At 41.2% G+C, this 15,187-nt stretch overlaps 1 protein-coding gene across 1 annotated transcript in view; it reads right to left on the bottom strand.

Annotated features, from left to right (window-relative positions):
- Positions 1–15,187, bottom strand: part of Ppp1r9a (protein phosphatase 1 regulatory subunit 9A) — a 257,278-nt gene that overhangs the window by 43,028 nt on the left and 199,063 nt on the right. The window contains exons 8-10 of the mRNA XM_028779161.1: positions 4,092–4,145; positions 1,470–1,699; positions 24–120 (exon numbers count right to left, since the gene is read on the bottom strand). Of these exons, the coding sequence (XP_028634994.1) occupies positions 24–120; positions 1,470–1,699; positions 4,092–4,145 (381 nt within the window). The remainder of the gene's footprint in view (positions 1–23; positions 121–1,469; positions 1,700–4,091; positions 4,146–15,187) is intronic.

Below are 15,187 nucleotides of genomic sequence, written 5' to 3'. Positions count from 1 at the left end.
GTGCCTGTGAGAACTTTACTCACCCGAACTTGCAGGCCTTGGACTTCAACCAGGTGAGCTTTTTCCACCTCCTCCAGCTTCTTTCTTTCTACTTCCTGTCTCTTGATGAAATCAAGCTCTCTAAAGGAGAAAATAAGAGGCTCAATTGTAGAGAACATTCAATAAGTGCGGAAATGTGAAAATTCTTTCAGAAGCACTCATGTACGCTCCGGGATAAACACTTGAGAGCTGTTTAAATAAATGAAACTCAAATATAGTTAGTGGGAAAGTTTATGGTGACAAATGAAAAGATACCTTTAATGATTTCATCACAAATACGGAAAGTATTTTGATTTTTCTCAGCATGCTGTTCACCTAGAGTGCCTGACCAGGAGCCTGCAGGCTCGTGGGCACAGGAGTTACGGTACGAATGACTCTGTGGGGAATTTAATGGTGATAACTTCCTGTGAGCAGAAATGATTCTATACTTCCAATACATAACAACGGATGAAAGCAGACAGTCAGATCTGGAGAGTTACTTGCAGAGAGAAATCAGTGGAGGGGCACAGAGACAACTGTCACACCTCCACAGGTAACACAGGAAAAGGGCACACCCTCCATTCCAAAAGCATATCTGATCATTTCTTACAGCTAGAACAGTGTTGTTAGCAAAAGCTTGCAATGGATTGAGTTCATAATGACAAAGAACAATCATCTCTTTCAAGTAATTTCTTAGAGCTATTTGTTTCAACTAAGATATTACCTCTAAGACAGGAAAGAAACAAGATGACTGACACACATACTTAGCTTCTGAGGCTTGTCACAGAAAACCACCAGAGTTGCTGGTGTTTGGCCTAGAGAGTCACCAGTAACTCATGAAAATCCCTCTGGGCATGCTCACTAACAGCAAGGCCCAGGAGGAGGAGAGGAAGATGCACAGCTCGGAAGTGAGCTGCTGAAATTTCACAGCAGGGTGTGGAGAGGGTCTGCTTTAGTGTGGTGACCTGAGTCCCCTCCCCACCCCAACCCCCAGAGCAGTACTGAGAAACACAAGGGTTGTAAGGGTCTTGCAGGTTAATGTTCACACTGCCTGTAGAGGCAGGGTCTGTGGTTATCGATTTTAAGAACACAGACAGAAGCCCATCCAGACCTCAACTGCTCCTCTGCATGCAGCATGCCCAACTGTCAGGTGAGCATCCTGCACAACCTCAGCCACACTCCTGGCACCTAAACCCTAGAGATGCTTTTCAAAAGAACCAACAAGTCTCAGTGTCTTAATGGCGACTGTCAGAAACTGAGGCAGAGTCAACTGGCAGCACACAAAATGTTTCCGTGAGAAAAAGCTCCTCCCTTAATCCATGATGGCTATGATCTGAAAGAGACAGCCCAGCCTGTCCTTCCCACACCTCTAACTAGAATAAACACGCCAAGGACAGGCCTGCTTCTCACACACGTCTGTGCTGTCGCTTGGATCATCGGAGAACGCTTACTTTTGTTGAAAATCCTTGATCAACTTCTTGGCTTTGTTGTACTTCTTCTCCAAGGCCTGATACTGGCTTTGGGTCTCCTTCAGATGCTCGTTCACGGTGTGACATAATGTCTGAGCCTCGATCCAGTAGCTCTCCAACTTTAGCATCCTTTCTTTATTCTCCTCTATATTCTGCTGCAGTTGGTTCTTTTCTAGTTCCCACCTTACTTTCTCATTTTCTGCCGCTTGCAGCTGGAGAAAACAAATATCAAGGCAAAAATAATTTGGGTATGTCTGTACCACCATCTCTCTACACTGTCATAGCTTGTTTTAGATAAAATCCTATTGTCATGTACGATCAGTCAGTCATCAAAACAGCTTGAGACCAGAGAGCAACAGTTCTTTCCATATCCATAGAGGATAAAATGGAAGGCTTGAAAAGGGAAATGATTTGCTTAAGTTTACCCCTCTGATAAATGACAAAACACCAATCTGACTTGAACTCCGATAAACTCTTTGATAGCATGTAGTCTGAAATACTGCGATCGGGAAATGATGTCTAGTGCATCACTGATTAGGTCCATTAATGTCGACACACTTCATTTGAAAGCATGTTAAATAAAGTGTAGGACAAGAAGCTGAAGATTAACTAAGAAGGGAGAGGGGGTGGGGAAGGAGTGAGGAAGGGACTTAACCTCTGGATTGTTTTCCTTAACACGTGGGCATGAGGTCCAGGTTTGTAAGAGTCTGAGTTACCACCTGAGCAAGGCACCGGTGCTAGGCATCCTTGCAACACCTCTCGGCATCAGCATCATTTGCTAAGAGTCAGCTGCTGTTACTGTGCTTTTAACCCTTTGGAGGATGTCATTAGGTTCTTGATTTCAATTGACATGAACACAGCCTGTCACTCAATATATTACAGGGAGTGTTAAACATGTCTAGATCTTTATAAACCTTAATTTATACTGCGTATAAAAGGGAAAAGTAAAGATATTAATGATTGCCCAGTTAATTTAAATCCCTCCAATAGATGAGAAAGACAGCTTTGTGTAGTTTCTGTCTCTGAAAATTCTAAAAAACACAGAGTGCACTTTTTTCTGGGCTTCTCAGTTAAATCTGAGTCCAGGAAAGAGGAAGCTAGTCCAGCATTTCTCTTGATACAGAAATCAAAGACTGAGCTTCAGATGAGGCTTTAAAATGCACTGACAACAGCAACCTGCCCTCCACGCTGCTACTCTGTCTTCCTTCTCTACTTTCAAAGTTATTAACGTTCAAAGTGACGTTCCGAGTATATATAGCATTGAACAAATGGAGATATACATTCACACAAATATACACATTTATATATCACAAGAATAATTTTGTGAAAAATTTTTTTTACTAAATATATGTGGACAAGAGGTTACAAAGTAAATATTAGTCCCAAACACTGAAATGAGGAAATCTATTTAACATAGAGAATAATCACATTTAGGTATTTTCAAGTGTATCATATACCAATCTAGGAAGAAAAATATAAATTAGTAATTTGCAGACTTTTCTAAATTAAATCTTCATAGTCAAATGCCTGTCTACAAGAGCATTTATAAACACAGAGGCTTCTTTTCCTATTTGTAACAAACAGTTTATAAGATCTGCGCTTTAAAGTCAAGAAACAGTTTTCAGATAAAAAGAGTTTGGTTTTTACTGCATCTGTAGTTAAGTAAGATTTTACAGCAGTTGTTTATGGACCATCCCTGCTAGCTTAAAACTTAAAATTCACAGTTCGCGGCTGACACCATGAAGAATGTCTAAACATTTTTTTTTTTTTGAGTAAGGAGCTCTAGAGCATATTAGTCAAGATGCCATTTAACCAAAGTAGCCAGCTAACTCATTTCCATTCACCGTGAATCAGAAAACAGATCCCTCATGGTAGGGAATAATTAGATCTTAATCTTAAAAAGACTATGGAAGCAATACAGAATCGTTTGAAAGTAACTGAAGAATTTTTAAGTCTCTAAAAAAATATACATAAAATAGAAATAACAATAGCTAGAACAAGAATTTTACAGTTTGACTCACTATTTCATAAATTAAAAGTATACTTTTATTAATATTTTTCCCTTCAACAAATTTAAATAACGTGAACTTAGCATATCTCACGATTTCCAAGAGTGCCTGAATCCACATCAATGACACAACACATAGAATGAGCTTAGAATCGTTACTTTTTAGACACGGGAAGATTTTTCTAAAAAGAAATTAATGCTCCACATTAAAACAATACACTGCTTCCAATAAATTAGCTGAAATTATTATAAGATGAATGACATAAAAGAGATTTGACATACCAGCTTGTACTTAAGAAATTAGCACAGTTCAGATGCTTGAGCCATTAAAAATATTATTTTTTGAAGAAATTTCAGAGAGAATAAATAGTATAAATCTATTTAAGTATCAAGTGCCCTGAGGCCTTCTCTGGGGTGTGCGCGGGTGTGCGCGCTCTCAGGGCAGATCTGCCTATGTACTTAATGCTGGAAATGAACCTCTCATGTAAATATGCTCTCAGATGCACGGGAGCAAATCCATTACTCCTAGGCTTCAAATTCCTCAGAGTATCTGAAGTTTAAAGAGTACAATTCAAACACCACGAAGCGGTGCTTACCTTGGTCTTCAATTTTTGAATCTCTGCTTCTGTAACTGCATGTTTGATTTGCAACTGAAAATTGAAAAGAAAAACATCTCAACTAAGAGTGTTTCTATATTTTTAAAGACTCAGCAGCGAGAAGAATATCTTATGACACAATAATAATTAAAAAAAAAATAAAACAACCTAGAAACCTGCTGCATTGCAGCAGGTTGTAAATTACAATGTCTAGCATGTAAAATGACTCAGTGGGTGCAAACTAATTAAACACAGGGTTTATGACTCACGGCCCCTAATATCCGATTAAGTTACCAGTTTAATTGCTAAGGGGCCAAAGAAAAGAAAACTCATTTCTTGGCCTCTGCAACTCTTCCTTTATGATCTGAGCGTCCAGGAGCTGTTTCCTTGCTGAGGCTCGCCCACAGAATGGCTTGAGCCAGCCAGTCAACAGGCCTGGCACAGTGTGAAGATTCGGTTCCGCATCGTGCAGAAAGGTGGCGCTGTGGCTCTGTGAGTAGCTCTCACATTCCGCAGAGCAGCTCTGCTGCAGAGGAAGGAGGGGACGCAGTGGCACAGAAATCTCCGATTTGTTTTCGTTTGTGTTCCTTTTTAATCGCAGGGAAGGTACAAATTCAAATTTCTGCCTTCTAAAAGATCTACCTGTATAAAAACCCCCATTTTCTTTACAACACAATAGTCGTCTTTGCCATTTGTTTGCTTTACTCTCCTTCCCCAACCCCCGACTGTTTTCCTTCTAGGGGTCTTCAATGCCTCATTCATTTCTTTAAGGGCTAATCGCCATTGAATTTAAGGAAAACAGTTTACGGGGTTCAAAATTTGTTCTCTGGGTGTTTTTGATGGAAAGGATGTTTTTGAAATTCCCAATTCTCCCGGTTTTATCGGTCCAAACATGAATCTTTATCAGCCCACTGGAGGGTCTGGGGAGGGAGACACTCTGCAACCAACATCATGAACATTTTCTGCTAAGTGAGGCTTGTGGTACCCTGTTTCTTTTGGTTATATTGTATCCCTAGCTTGCCACAAAGTTAATCAAGACCACCATCTCCTCCTTCTCCCCACCGCCCCCTCCCCTTTTTTCGGTCCAAAGTACTTGGGAGTTAGGACTGTACAGAATCTGAGTTTCTTGGTTTTGTGCCATAATCGTAGTGGTCTGTCTCACTTAGGTACCGTTAGCAGGTACCCAAAGAGTGAGTGTGCCAGGCAAGGAAGCTACACCAAGCTTTCTCACTGCAAGCACTGGCAGAGGTCTTTTGTGCTTACCAGAAACCCTGGTCTATACAGATCTTCCAGATGCTTACAATGCTGGCCCCTCCGGCTCAGTACATAGAGGGCGCTCTAACTATAAACCCTTGTTGAGTACAATGATCAAGAGCCTTCAGGCTCCCAATGTGGGGAAACTGAGGCTCAGAAGAAATAATCAACCTGTCTAGTTGTACAACAATCAACACTAGAACTGGATTAGAACTTGGGTATCTAGGTTCTGATCTTGTGCCATTTCTCTTAAAAAATAAAGATGAGCTCTATAAGCATCTATTGAGGGACTCTAGGCGAGATGCTGGGAAGATAACACGCCTCCCTCAAATAAACAGTCATGCTAACCTGCCAGTCGAGAATAAAGCCACTAGAGGCCACAAGTACTTAGACATTGTGCATATTCTTTAATATAAAACATGGAGATATATATAGCCATAAGGAATTATTTTTCAGAGGTATTATATTGTTAGAGAATAAAGCAAATTCATATGCCTGGATGATTTTTTTCCGACCACTACTAACAAAAATATCTACTCTTTGTTGTTTAAAACATACTAATCTGAAAAGCTAGCCTGCCCAGCTTCATCATGTTTGCTGTGTGCATGTGATTGACATGCAGTAGGAATACTGATTAGCCTCTCACCGCACTTTTCTTCCATGCAAAATGCACTTCCTCATAGTTTATGACCATCCTCATTTCAACATTCAGTGAGAAAATCTATGTAAAGCACTTAAAGGACAGTGGCTGACTGAGAATTATTTATCCATAAATTCAGCCAGGACCAGAAAGAAAGAGCCAAAGCAGTCAAATATGGTTATTCCATTTCACTCAGACAGCAGAGGCACGAGGATTGCTGCAAGTTCAAGGCCAGTCTGATCTACATAGTCAGTTCTAGGTCAATCAAAGATGCACAGTAGCACTCAGACAAATGAAACTAAAAGTTTTAAGTGGTCGACAAAGCCACAGCTGATGTAAGAACACGTCTGGCTCTATCTGCAGGGCCTACTCTGCAGTAGGCACTGCGTTACAGGTGGGTGCCAGATGCCATTGTCTTGGGGTTGAACTTGAGCAGAGTGAAGGTATATGGCCTCCTGTGTGAGGGTCTACCACCAGTGACCTCTGACATTTGCTTATCTGCACCTCAGTTTCCCAAATCAAAACTGAGAGGTGGGACAGGAAGTGCTGCCTGTGTCATTCACATGCTCCATTTGGGAATTATTGAAAAAAATAAGCCAAGCATATTTACCATGGTCAGAATCTAGAAATTCATGTCACAAATATATTATCCTTATGGGCTACGTTCTAATTCAGTACCCTGAACTGTGGTTCAACCTATCTGAAGCATCTCTTTCTAATGGCAGGGAACAAACTAAGTTAGTTCCCTGACCTACGTCAAACCTATCACAAGCAAGCATCTTCTCTTTATCAGTGTACACCTTAGGTTAGTACCCTGAACTATGGGCAAACCTAAGGAGAAACCTGAAATAGCCCACAAGGTCTCTGGTCAGCCTGATGCTCTACTCTTATCAAAATGGATAACAGACGGGGCTGACCTCCTTAGCAGTGAGGTGACAACAACTGGCAAGAGCTTAATATTAGGAATGCCACCTAATCCTTCAGAGACAGGGACATGGAATGGAGTGTGCAATCTGGATATCATTCAGAAGATGCCAGCAGTAGTGTAAGGTTTTCTCAGTTGACACAAGATTACAGATATGTGATAATTTAAATCCTGGGTGCAATGTACATTTCAATGACTTGTTTACATATCCATCACTATTAATAGAAAAGGTATAAAAATACACAAGATGAACATTTCCAGCTTACACAGTAAAACACAGTACACAAGACTTTAAATTGCCAAGTGAATAGTTGCCAAGGCCAGTTTGTAGAAATCACAGCCCATAGTTCTGCTAATGTGGAAGTTTTCACATTGGCAGAAACCTACATGTTCTCCTTCAGCCCCCTGTATTACTTCAAGTGGCTCTGGAAGTGAGCAGAGCAGTTCTTGTTCCTGTCAGTGCTCAGGTGACAGAGAGACTCAGAGACATCAAAGGTATCCCGCAGCTTCTCCTGGGTGAATGAGGTACAGGAGGAACAACCCCAGGCCTGACTTCCCAACTTCTGCTTTTTCTGTGCTTCAGCTTGTCTAGCTGAAAGTGTTTCCCTGACTGTTAATATGTCTCATTCAGTTCTTATAAAGATCCTGAGGCACATGTGATGATCACTACCCTGGATGAGAAATCATGACTGACTATCCAGGCTCTGAGAACCTTACACAGAATGTAAACCAGCACACTATCGGCATCTGGAATTATTAATAAAACCCAGGGATCTGAGGAGACAGCTCAGGGGCTACAGTGCTCGCTGTGCAAGCAAGAGGCTCTGTGTGAGGAACTCCAGTGTTGAAGAGTGGTGGGTGCATGAGAACTAGCACTGAGTAGGGTAGAAACTGGAGGCTCCTGGGGTCACGGGCCAGTCAGCCTAGCCCAGGCTGTGAGCCCCAAATTCAGTGAGAACCGTTTCAAACAGTAAGGTAGAGAGCCACAGAGAAAGGCACCCATTGTGGACCTCAGGCCTCCAAACAGTGCATAAGTGAGTACCCCTCCCCCATATACACACAGAAAAGAAACATAAAAATAGGAAAGAAATGTAGAATATGTTCATTATTAAATTGGTTTTTGGTTAATGACATTAGATGCTGGGTATCCAGTCACTGAAGGCACATGAACATGACAGAGTTCATCTTTAAAATATGTACTTGTTACTTTCAGAGCCCGAGGTCAGCAGGTAATATTACAGGCATGGACAAAGAGAACTTGCTCCTGGTTGACTTCATTAGCCTTTTTCTCCTATCTCTAGGCCAGAGACTCTTGGTCTTTGTCATCTTTTGTAAACAAAGTAGCCAAGATTGGCTGGAGACCCCTGCATCATAGGGAGGAACAACATGCTTTACCAAGTAATGAGGGAACATGGCAAACACAGCATAATCAGGAGAAGGTTGAGAGTATGTTTCTCTCAGCGCTTCTCCAAACGATTGCAGGCCTGCGATCTTGGCTGACGGGAACTAGCTCCGCCATCTTCCCTGTTAAACGGAGCATCCCAGTATCCACCCTGGGATTTCACCAGAGACAAATGTACAGTTCCACATTTGTGAGCAGGAGGTCTGTCCTCACACTCTCTAGCTGTACTGATGTCTGTGGGCTCTGTCTATCGCCTTCAGTAAGATGAGCGTGGAGCGCGTACAACTGTAGCTGGTTCAAATGTCTACATATGACTACCAGAAAGGGGCAGGCACAGACCTCACCAGCATCAACGGCAGCACTCTCCTGAGCCTCTGCAGGCATGGAAATATTTTTGAAGTGAAAAATGTTATCTTTGCAGGAGAGTTTTAAGAGTGTTCTAGAACCAGACAATTTCTAATCAGATAAGAGCAAAATTTTCTGCTCTCCTTGCGCCAGGGCAGCAATGCCTGGTATTCGCACACTACTCTGAGAGATGGTTTCTGCACTGTGTAGACTTTTTACCATAGTTTCTGCACGGGACTGAGCCCTGCTTTGTCTGCAGGAGGTGGGCCCAATAGAAGGAGCTAGAGGTGGTTTTGAAGATATATGATGTTATTAAAATGTAGCGCTGGCAAATCTTTGCCATTTTTTGTTCTAAGCTTCATAGATGGTGGGTGGTTTTTTTTTTGTATCGACAAAAGTGGGTTTATTTTCAAGGAACAACATATGCAAAACAAGCTGGAATTAGCTGGTGGAGTCAATTCAACCTGGTTGGAAGGTCCCCACCAAGGGCAGCGAACAAAGCGCAGGGCAAATCTCTAACAAGGCCACATAGAACTGGTTCTCAGAATGTGGCTATTAATGAAGAGCGTGTTAGATACACCTCACCGCCTGTGATTACAGCGCCTTTAAAAATAAATATCTGTTTACTACTAAAGAGGTAACAATTCACAGCTCCCACTTGTTAACGAAACTTCCTCATAGATGGCTGTATTTATTCTCCAGTGTATTTATAACTTTTCGAGTTTATTTTTCACAGACTTAAATAACACAATTTTTAGACTTCAGCTTTCCCTAACAACGAAAGCAGATTTGTTTTCTCTGGTACTAGCAGTCCTGGCTTCCAAGGCTGTGTTGGGGATACCTCACCTCTGTGAAGAGAGGATCCACTGTGACTCAGCCTCTCTGCTCTCTACTTCCCACCCAGGAAGTCAGTCAGAACAAGTTTCAATCTAAAAGGCAGAAACTAAAAACCAAAACAAACAAACAGACAATCCAACAAACAAACAAAAAACCAAACAAACTAAACTGTAGTCAGGGACAAGAACTCAATCTATTTAGTGGCTGGGCAGATGTATCAGTGGGTAAGAGTATTTGTTGCTAACCTGTAAGGACCTGAGTCTGGATCTCCAGCACCCACATAAAAAAATGTGCATGGCCTGGCAGGGCACCCTGTGGCCCCAGTGTTATGGGGGAGGAGGACATGAGACAGGATCCTTAGGGTGTGCTGTTTGCTGACCCAGCTTCAGGTTTGGTGAGAGACCCTGTTTCAGGAGAATGGTGGGGGCAGAGTGAGGGTAACAGAGCAGAACACTGGATATCCTCTGGCTTGTAAACACGTGCATCTGTGCATACATGTGTGTAGACAGCACACATACACTCACATACAAGCAAAACAAATCAAAACAAACAGCTCAAATAAAGACAGAAAAGAGAAGTCTCTCTCAACTTACAGTGACATTTGAAATAGAGTGCCTGGAAATGAGCAGGTAGGGATTGGCCAGAGAGTGAGCTTCAGGCTTCATGTGATGGCAGCACACATTCCGGCACCACCCTAGCTGCAGGACAACTGGTCCATCCAGTGCAAAAGGTGGACAGCTTCTACCTTCCTGCCTGAGACTGAGACCTCAGGGCAGCTCCTCTCACTTCCCTGGTATCTCATATTTGTTCAGAGGCAGCTGTCAGAGCCAGGAGGTTGCTGATCTGTGTCACACATGGGACTGAACGGGGAGAGCTGCACTGCTCAGGATGCCCAGCTTGTTTTACTTACCCCTCACAGTTCTTGGAATGAAACAGGGAGCTTTGAATTTGCAGTTACAGACTTCCTACTTGTTGAAATTATGGGTCTCACTTTGAGACTTCAAAGTACTGAAAACAAAATGAGCAAATCTATGTGTTCATAGGTGAAGTTATCATCCATGGGTCCATGGGTGAAGTTACCATCCATGTGTCCATGGGTGAAGTTACCATCCATGTGTCCATGGGTGAAGTTACCGTCTTAGTTACTCTTGGAGACACCAGGGTAAGAGAAAGTAAAGACTCACGATCAAAACACAAAGAGGAAGCTGAACACTTCACAAGACAGCAGAGCACACATCGAGGGGTACAGGGTGAAGGACACCTGCAGTTAAAGTCATATCTAAAGACACAAAACAGACAATAGGAGCCTGAGACGCTCAGACTCAAGAGGAGATAAAACAGCTTAAAACTAGTAAGTACTGATGATGGTTTTTAGAAAATTAAGCAAAAACACAAAATAAAACAAAACACCCCCCCAAACCCCACTAAAACAGAGGCTTATAATGGACTAAAATGACAATAAAAGAATGCAAATCTAAAACAGCCAGTCATTATGTTAGCTGGAGGGACTCAGGCTGTAGCCCAGAGTGCTGGCTCCTCTCCATCTCATTCTTGGGTAGGGGACTAGGAAGGAAGACCACCACTCAGAAACTGTAGCAAGAAGTAAGCACAGCCTGGAGACAAGAGAAGCACCTGACTCCAGGCTGATATCAGACCTTTAAAATAATATATGCTTAAAGCAAGGAAGCTAACCATGCAATATTTTCAGGAAAAAAATTATGAACAAAATGTCAAGCCTAGCCAATTATAATGGTGTCACGATAATTAGGACATCATTCTTGGTATGAAAAGCTCACAAACACTGTATCTGCCATAAACACCTAATAAATTACTCAGAGACAATCTGAGAAATTAAAAATTAAAAAAGGATAAGGAATAATGCTTTTAAAGGAAAAACAGAAGAATACAGGATTTGCAAGTATATTATAAAGCTATCTAAAATGTTTTAAAATTATAACAAATTAAATATTCATTTTTCTTAAAACTCAAGATTTTATCAAACATCGCCACACAGAGAATGCAAATGGTATTTTTCGACTTTTAAAATTATGTAAAAAAATGCATTCTAAACCCTTGAAGATAATCTGAGTAACAGCCAACAGATACATAAGAAACACAAAGCATAAGTGAGCTAAGCGTAGTAAGAAATACCACCAATAATATTACAAGTTCAAATTGATGAAATTTTCTTAGTAAGAGATACAGAGTCTAACACTGTATATATTTAAATGTAGTAAATGGCTTTGTTAGATACAGGTACACACTTAATACTACAACAAAAGTGGCTGTCAAATATTAACATCAAATTATAGCCTAAAAAAAGAAGGAAGTCATTGATATATTTCATGTGATTTCAACATATCATCAAAGTAGACAAAAAATAATATGGAGGTACAAATTGTCTACCTAATAGGTTCAAGAAAAATTAATAAAGATTCAGAACATTTTAAACGTATCAAGTTAATCACAAATATCCATAATAACCTACAACACAAACATCATTTTCAAAGAACTTAGTTGAAAATTTAGTATCTGACCAGAGTGTAATAAAATGGTATATTAATATAAAAGTTACAGATTCAAAATCATTCAAAGTCAAAATAAAAATAAAACAAGGAAAGTGGAAATTACAGACTGTTTCCAAAATGAAGTCAGCAAGACTGCTAATAAAGTGGGGGCCGGGCAAAAGGCACTGCCCTAAACAGATTCAATTTTCCTGCTGCCTATTACAACAATGAAGGATGACAATAAATTAAGCCTGAGTTCTAAGAAGTTGCCACATGAACAAGTAAACACGCCCAGGAAAGCAGATGACAGTATTAATAAATAAATAAAGGCGGAAATGGCTGAGACAGGTAAGGGAAAACTTTCGGTTGGGTTCAACATAGTAAACTAACAAATAAAAAAAAGCCATGCCCTTCCTCTTTGAAAGCAATTTGAATCTGCCTAAGAGAGGACATGGATGTGCCTCAGGTTACTATTCATTAATCAAAAAATAAAAAAAGTTTGTGAAAGAATTTCTTAAAAAACAGAGCACATGAAGGGGTTCTGGTGTTGCAGAGCTGAAGGCCTGCTGCAGAGAATGCCAGTAACCAGGAAGGAGCCGGTAATTGAGTGGAGCCTCACCTTTCCCACAGATCCCTGCTAAGTGCACACCTGGTGGTAAGTCATGCTGGCCTGCTCCACACCCTGAAGCTATGACCTCCTGACTGCTACTTAACTGCCGGGCCATGTGACAGGAACCTTTGGTGCTGACAGGAGGGAAGGGGCAGTAGAAACGGAGTAAATTAACACTGCAACAGTCTGCTCACAGTAAAGCGAGGGCAGGAGGGGAGCCGGAAATAATCACACTGTGGCAAGTACACGTGCCAGCATACATGGCACCCAAGACTCTTGAGATATAGGTGATATTCTATAGCCATTATTTTACTAATGATTAAAAGCACAGATACTGATCTGGCTTCTAGGAAAACAAAACCGAGTCAAACTAGTCAGAAAAGAAAATAATTAACTTCTAGGCGTCAGATGAAATTTTGATAGTTCTGAGGACAAGTAGAAAAATAAAAATGAAACAAGAAAATATGGAAAAATGAGACACATAAGCCAAGAGGAAAGACAAAAATTCTAATAGTAACCTGATAGCTGTAAACATAAATGGACTACGTTCACTAATTAACTGACAAAGACTCCCACAATAATTTATTAAAAAAATAAGATTCAGGAATAGGCTACTGAAAGGAAAACATTTGAATAAAATTATATGAAATGGATAAAAGTAAGCAGAAATTCAAATGCCATGAACAAATTTAAGGGAAAAGGAACCCTGTGTTGAATTTTACTATTAACCAAAAGAAACCCTGTGTTAAGTTTTACTATTAACCAAAATAGAACTGGAGTAAAGTGTATCATGTGAAGCAGAATACCATTACAAGAATCAAGTTACTGTAGCAATTCTGACGGTCAATTGCAGCTAACACCAATCATAAAGTACAGAAAATCAGAAGTGACAGAATTATAGAGATGTTTAGAAGGCAGCCAGTAACTTTAACACAGATGCCTCTCGGAGACTGACAGATCAGCACAGTCAGCTAGGAAGGGAGAGGGGCTCCCAGCCCTGCTAGTTACTGCTGGCCTACTGCCACCTAACAGATTCTGGGAGGGGGAGTCAGAATACACAGCTATAGACGCTGGTGAGCAGAGCAGGCTCCATGGTTAGTTCTCAATTAGAGTCACATGGAGCCCTAGCTAAATCCCTTGGGACACAAAACAAAACAAAATTAGTGAATACAGGAAAGATATCTGTAAGGAATAAGGTAATCTGGGGGATTGATGGGAAATCAGTGTGAAGGGTGGGAGGAGTAACCAGAATGCATTACGCGTGCATATGAAATTGTCACAGAATAAAAATTATTAATAAGAAAGTTCAAATGAATAAAATGCTTTCTCCAAAAAATTTATACTCTATTACTCAATAATGACAGAATTTCAGAAACAGAAACGCCTATTTTCAGAAATCGTTACGCCATAGTCGTGCCATGTTTGAAAAAAATGGGGACTATTCCCAACTCATGAGTCTAAACTAATCTTTGTAACAACTTTTAGTTATTTTTAGTCATGTGTCTCATTCTTATAGCTTGGCATCTATGCACCAAGCAAAGGTCTGTGCGACTTCTGAGAGGTCAGAGGAAACACTTTAAGTAGCTATACTTACAAATGTGGATTAAGAGATTAGTAGTATGGGAAGATGCTGTTTCCCCCACATATCCACTTATTAATTTGATTACAATAAAACAACTTCAGAGGTAAATAACAAAATGATTTGAGTGTCCTGCAATAAGCTGAGAGTAAAGCAAGTTTTAAATGAGAAAAGCAGGACTAGAGCATGTGACAGATGTCAGCGGTAGAGCTCATGACCAGCGCTCAAGGCCCTAGGTTGTCCCCCAGGGCAAGAAAAAGAAAAAGAAAATTAGTAAGTGCGTTCGAATCCCTACATGGGGCACCTATCCCCGTCTCACAAACGGGGCTCAGGGTGCACTGAGGAAGAAGGAGTAGGAAGAATTAAGAGCCAGAGGAATGCTGTAAAATGCTGTCACCTGGACAGGACAGGGCCATCACACTCTCGGAACCACCGTTGCTGCTATGGCTAGTTACCTGCTCAAGATTGAGACAGAGTCAGTCTGTAGTCTAGCAGGCCACACCAACTGGACTCTGCAGGCCCCAGAGGCCCCAAAGGAGAGGACATAAAAGCTGGGTGGAGGTACAGAACTGGATGCAGTCTGAGGGTAATGGCGGGCGGGGGAGATGAGCTGGGGTGACTATGATTGAAGGATATGCTGGACATACACAATTAAGATAGTTACCCCATTGGTCATCAATGCTAACGACTGTGGAAAGTGACAAAGCCTTCTGCTCAGAGGGAAACCAACCCTTCAGAAGACTGCTCTGCAGGACTGGATAACAAAATAGGTGTTTTTACTTAAAGTAATTAAGAGAATCTTTTAACACCAGACTTGGAGGAAAAGTCTATCTGGTTCTCTATGAGCACACCAAAGGGGCTCTCCAGGCCTTATATTTTTTTTTGGGGGGGGGTGGCTCTCTATTTCAGGAGACTGATCTCTTTGGATCTAAAACTAGCCTAGCTTAGCCTCCTTGCCTGGACATAACTAGGGACTCGGCAGGAGGAAGAGGGTGTG

Source organism: Grammomys surdaster, unplaced genomic scaffold (assembly GCF_004785775.1).
Source record: "Grammomys surdaster isolate TR1022 unplaced genomic scaffold, NIH_TR_1.0 345, whole genome shotgun sequence".
In the NCBI taxonomy this organism is placed as follows: Eukaryota; Metazoa; Chordata; class Mammalia; order Rodentia; family Muridae; genus Grammomys; species Grammomys surdaster.
The sequence above is the reverse complement of the archived record's forward strand: the minus strand, read 5'-3'. Positions and strand labels throughout refer to the sequence as shown.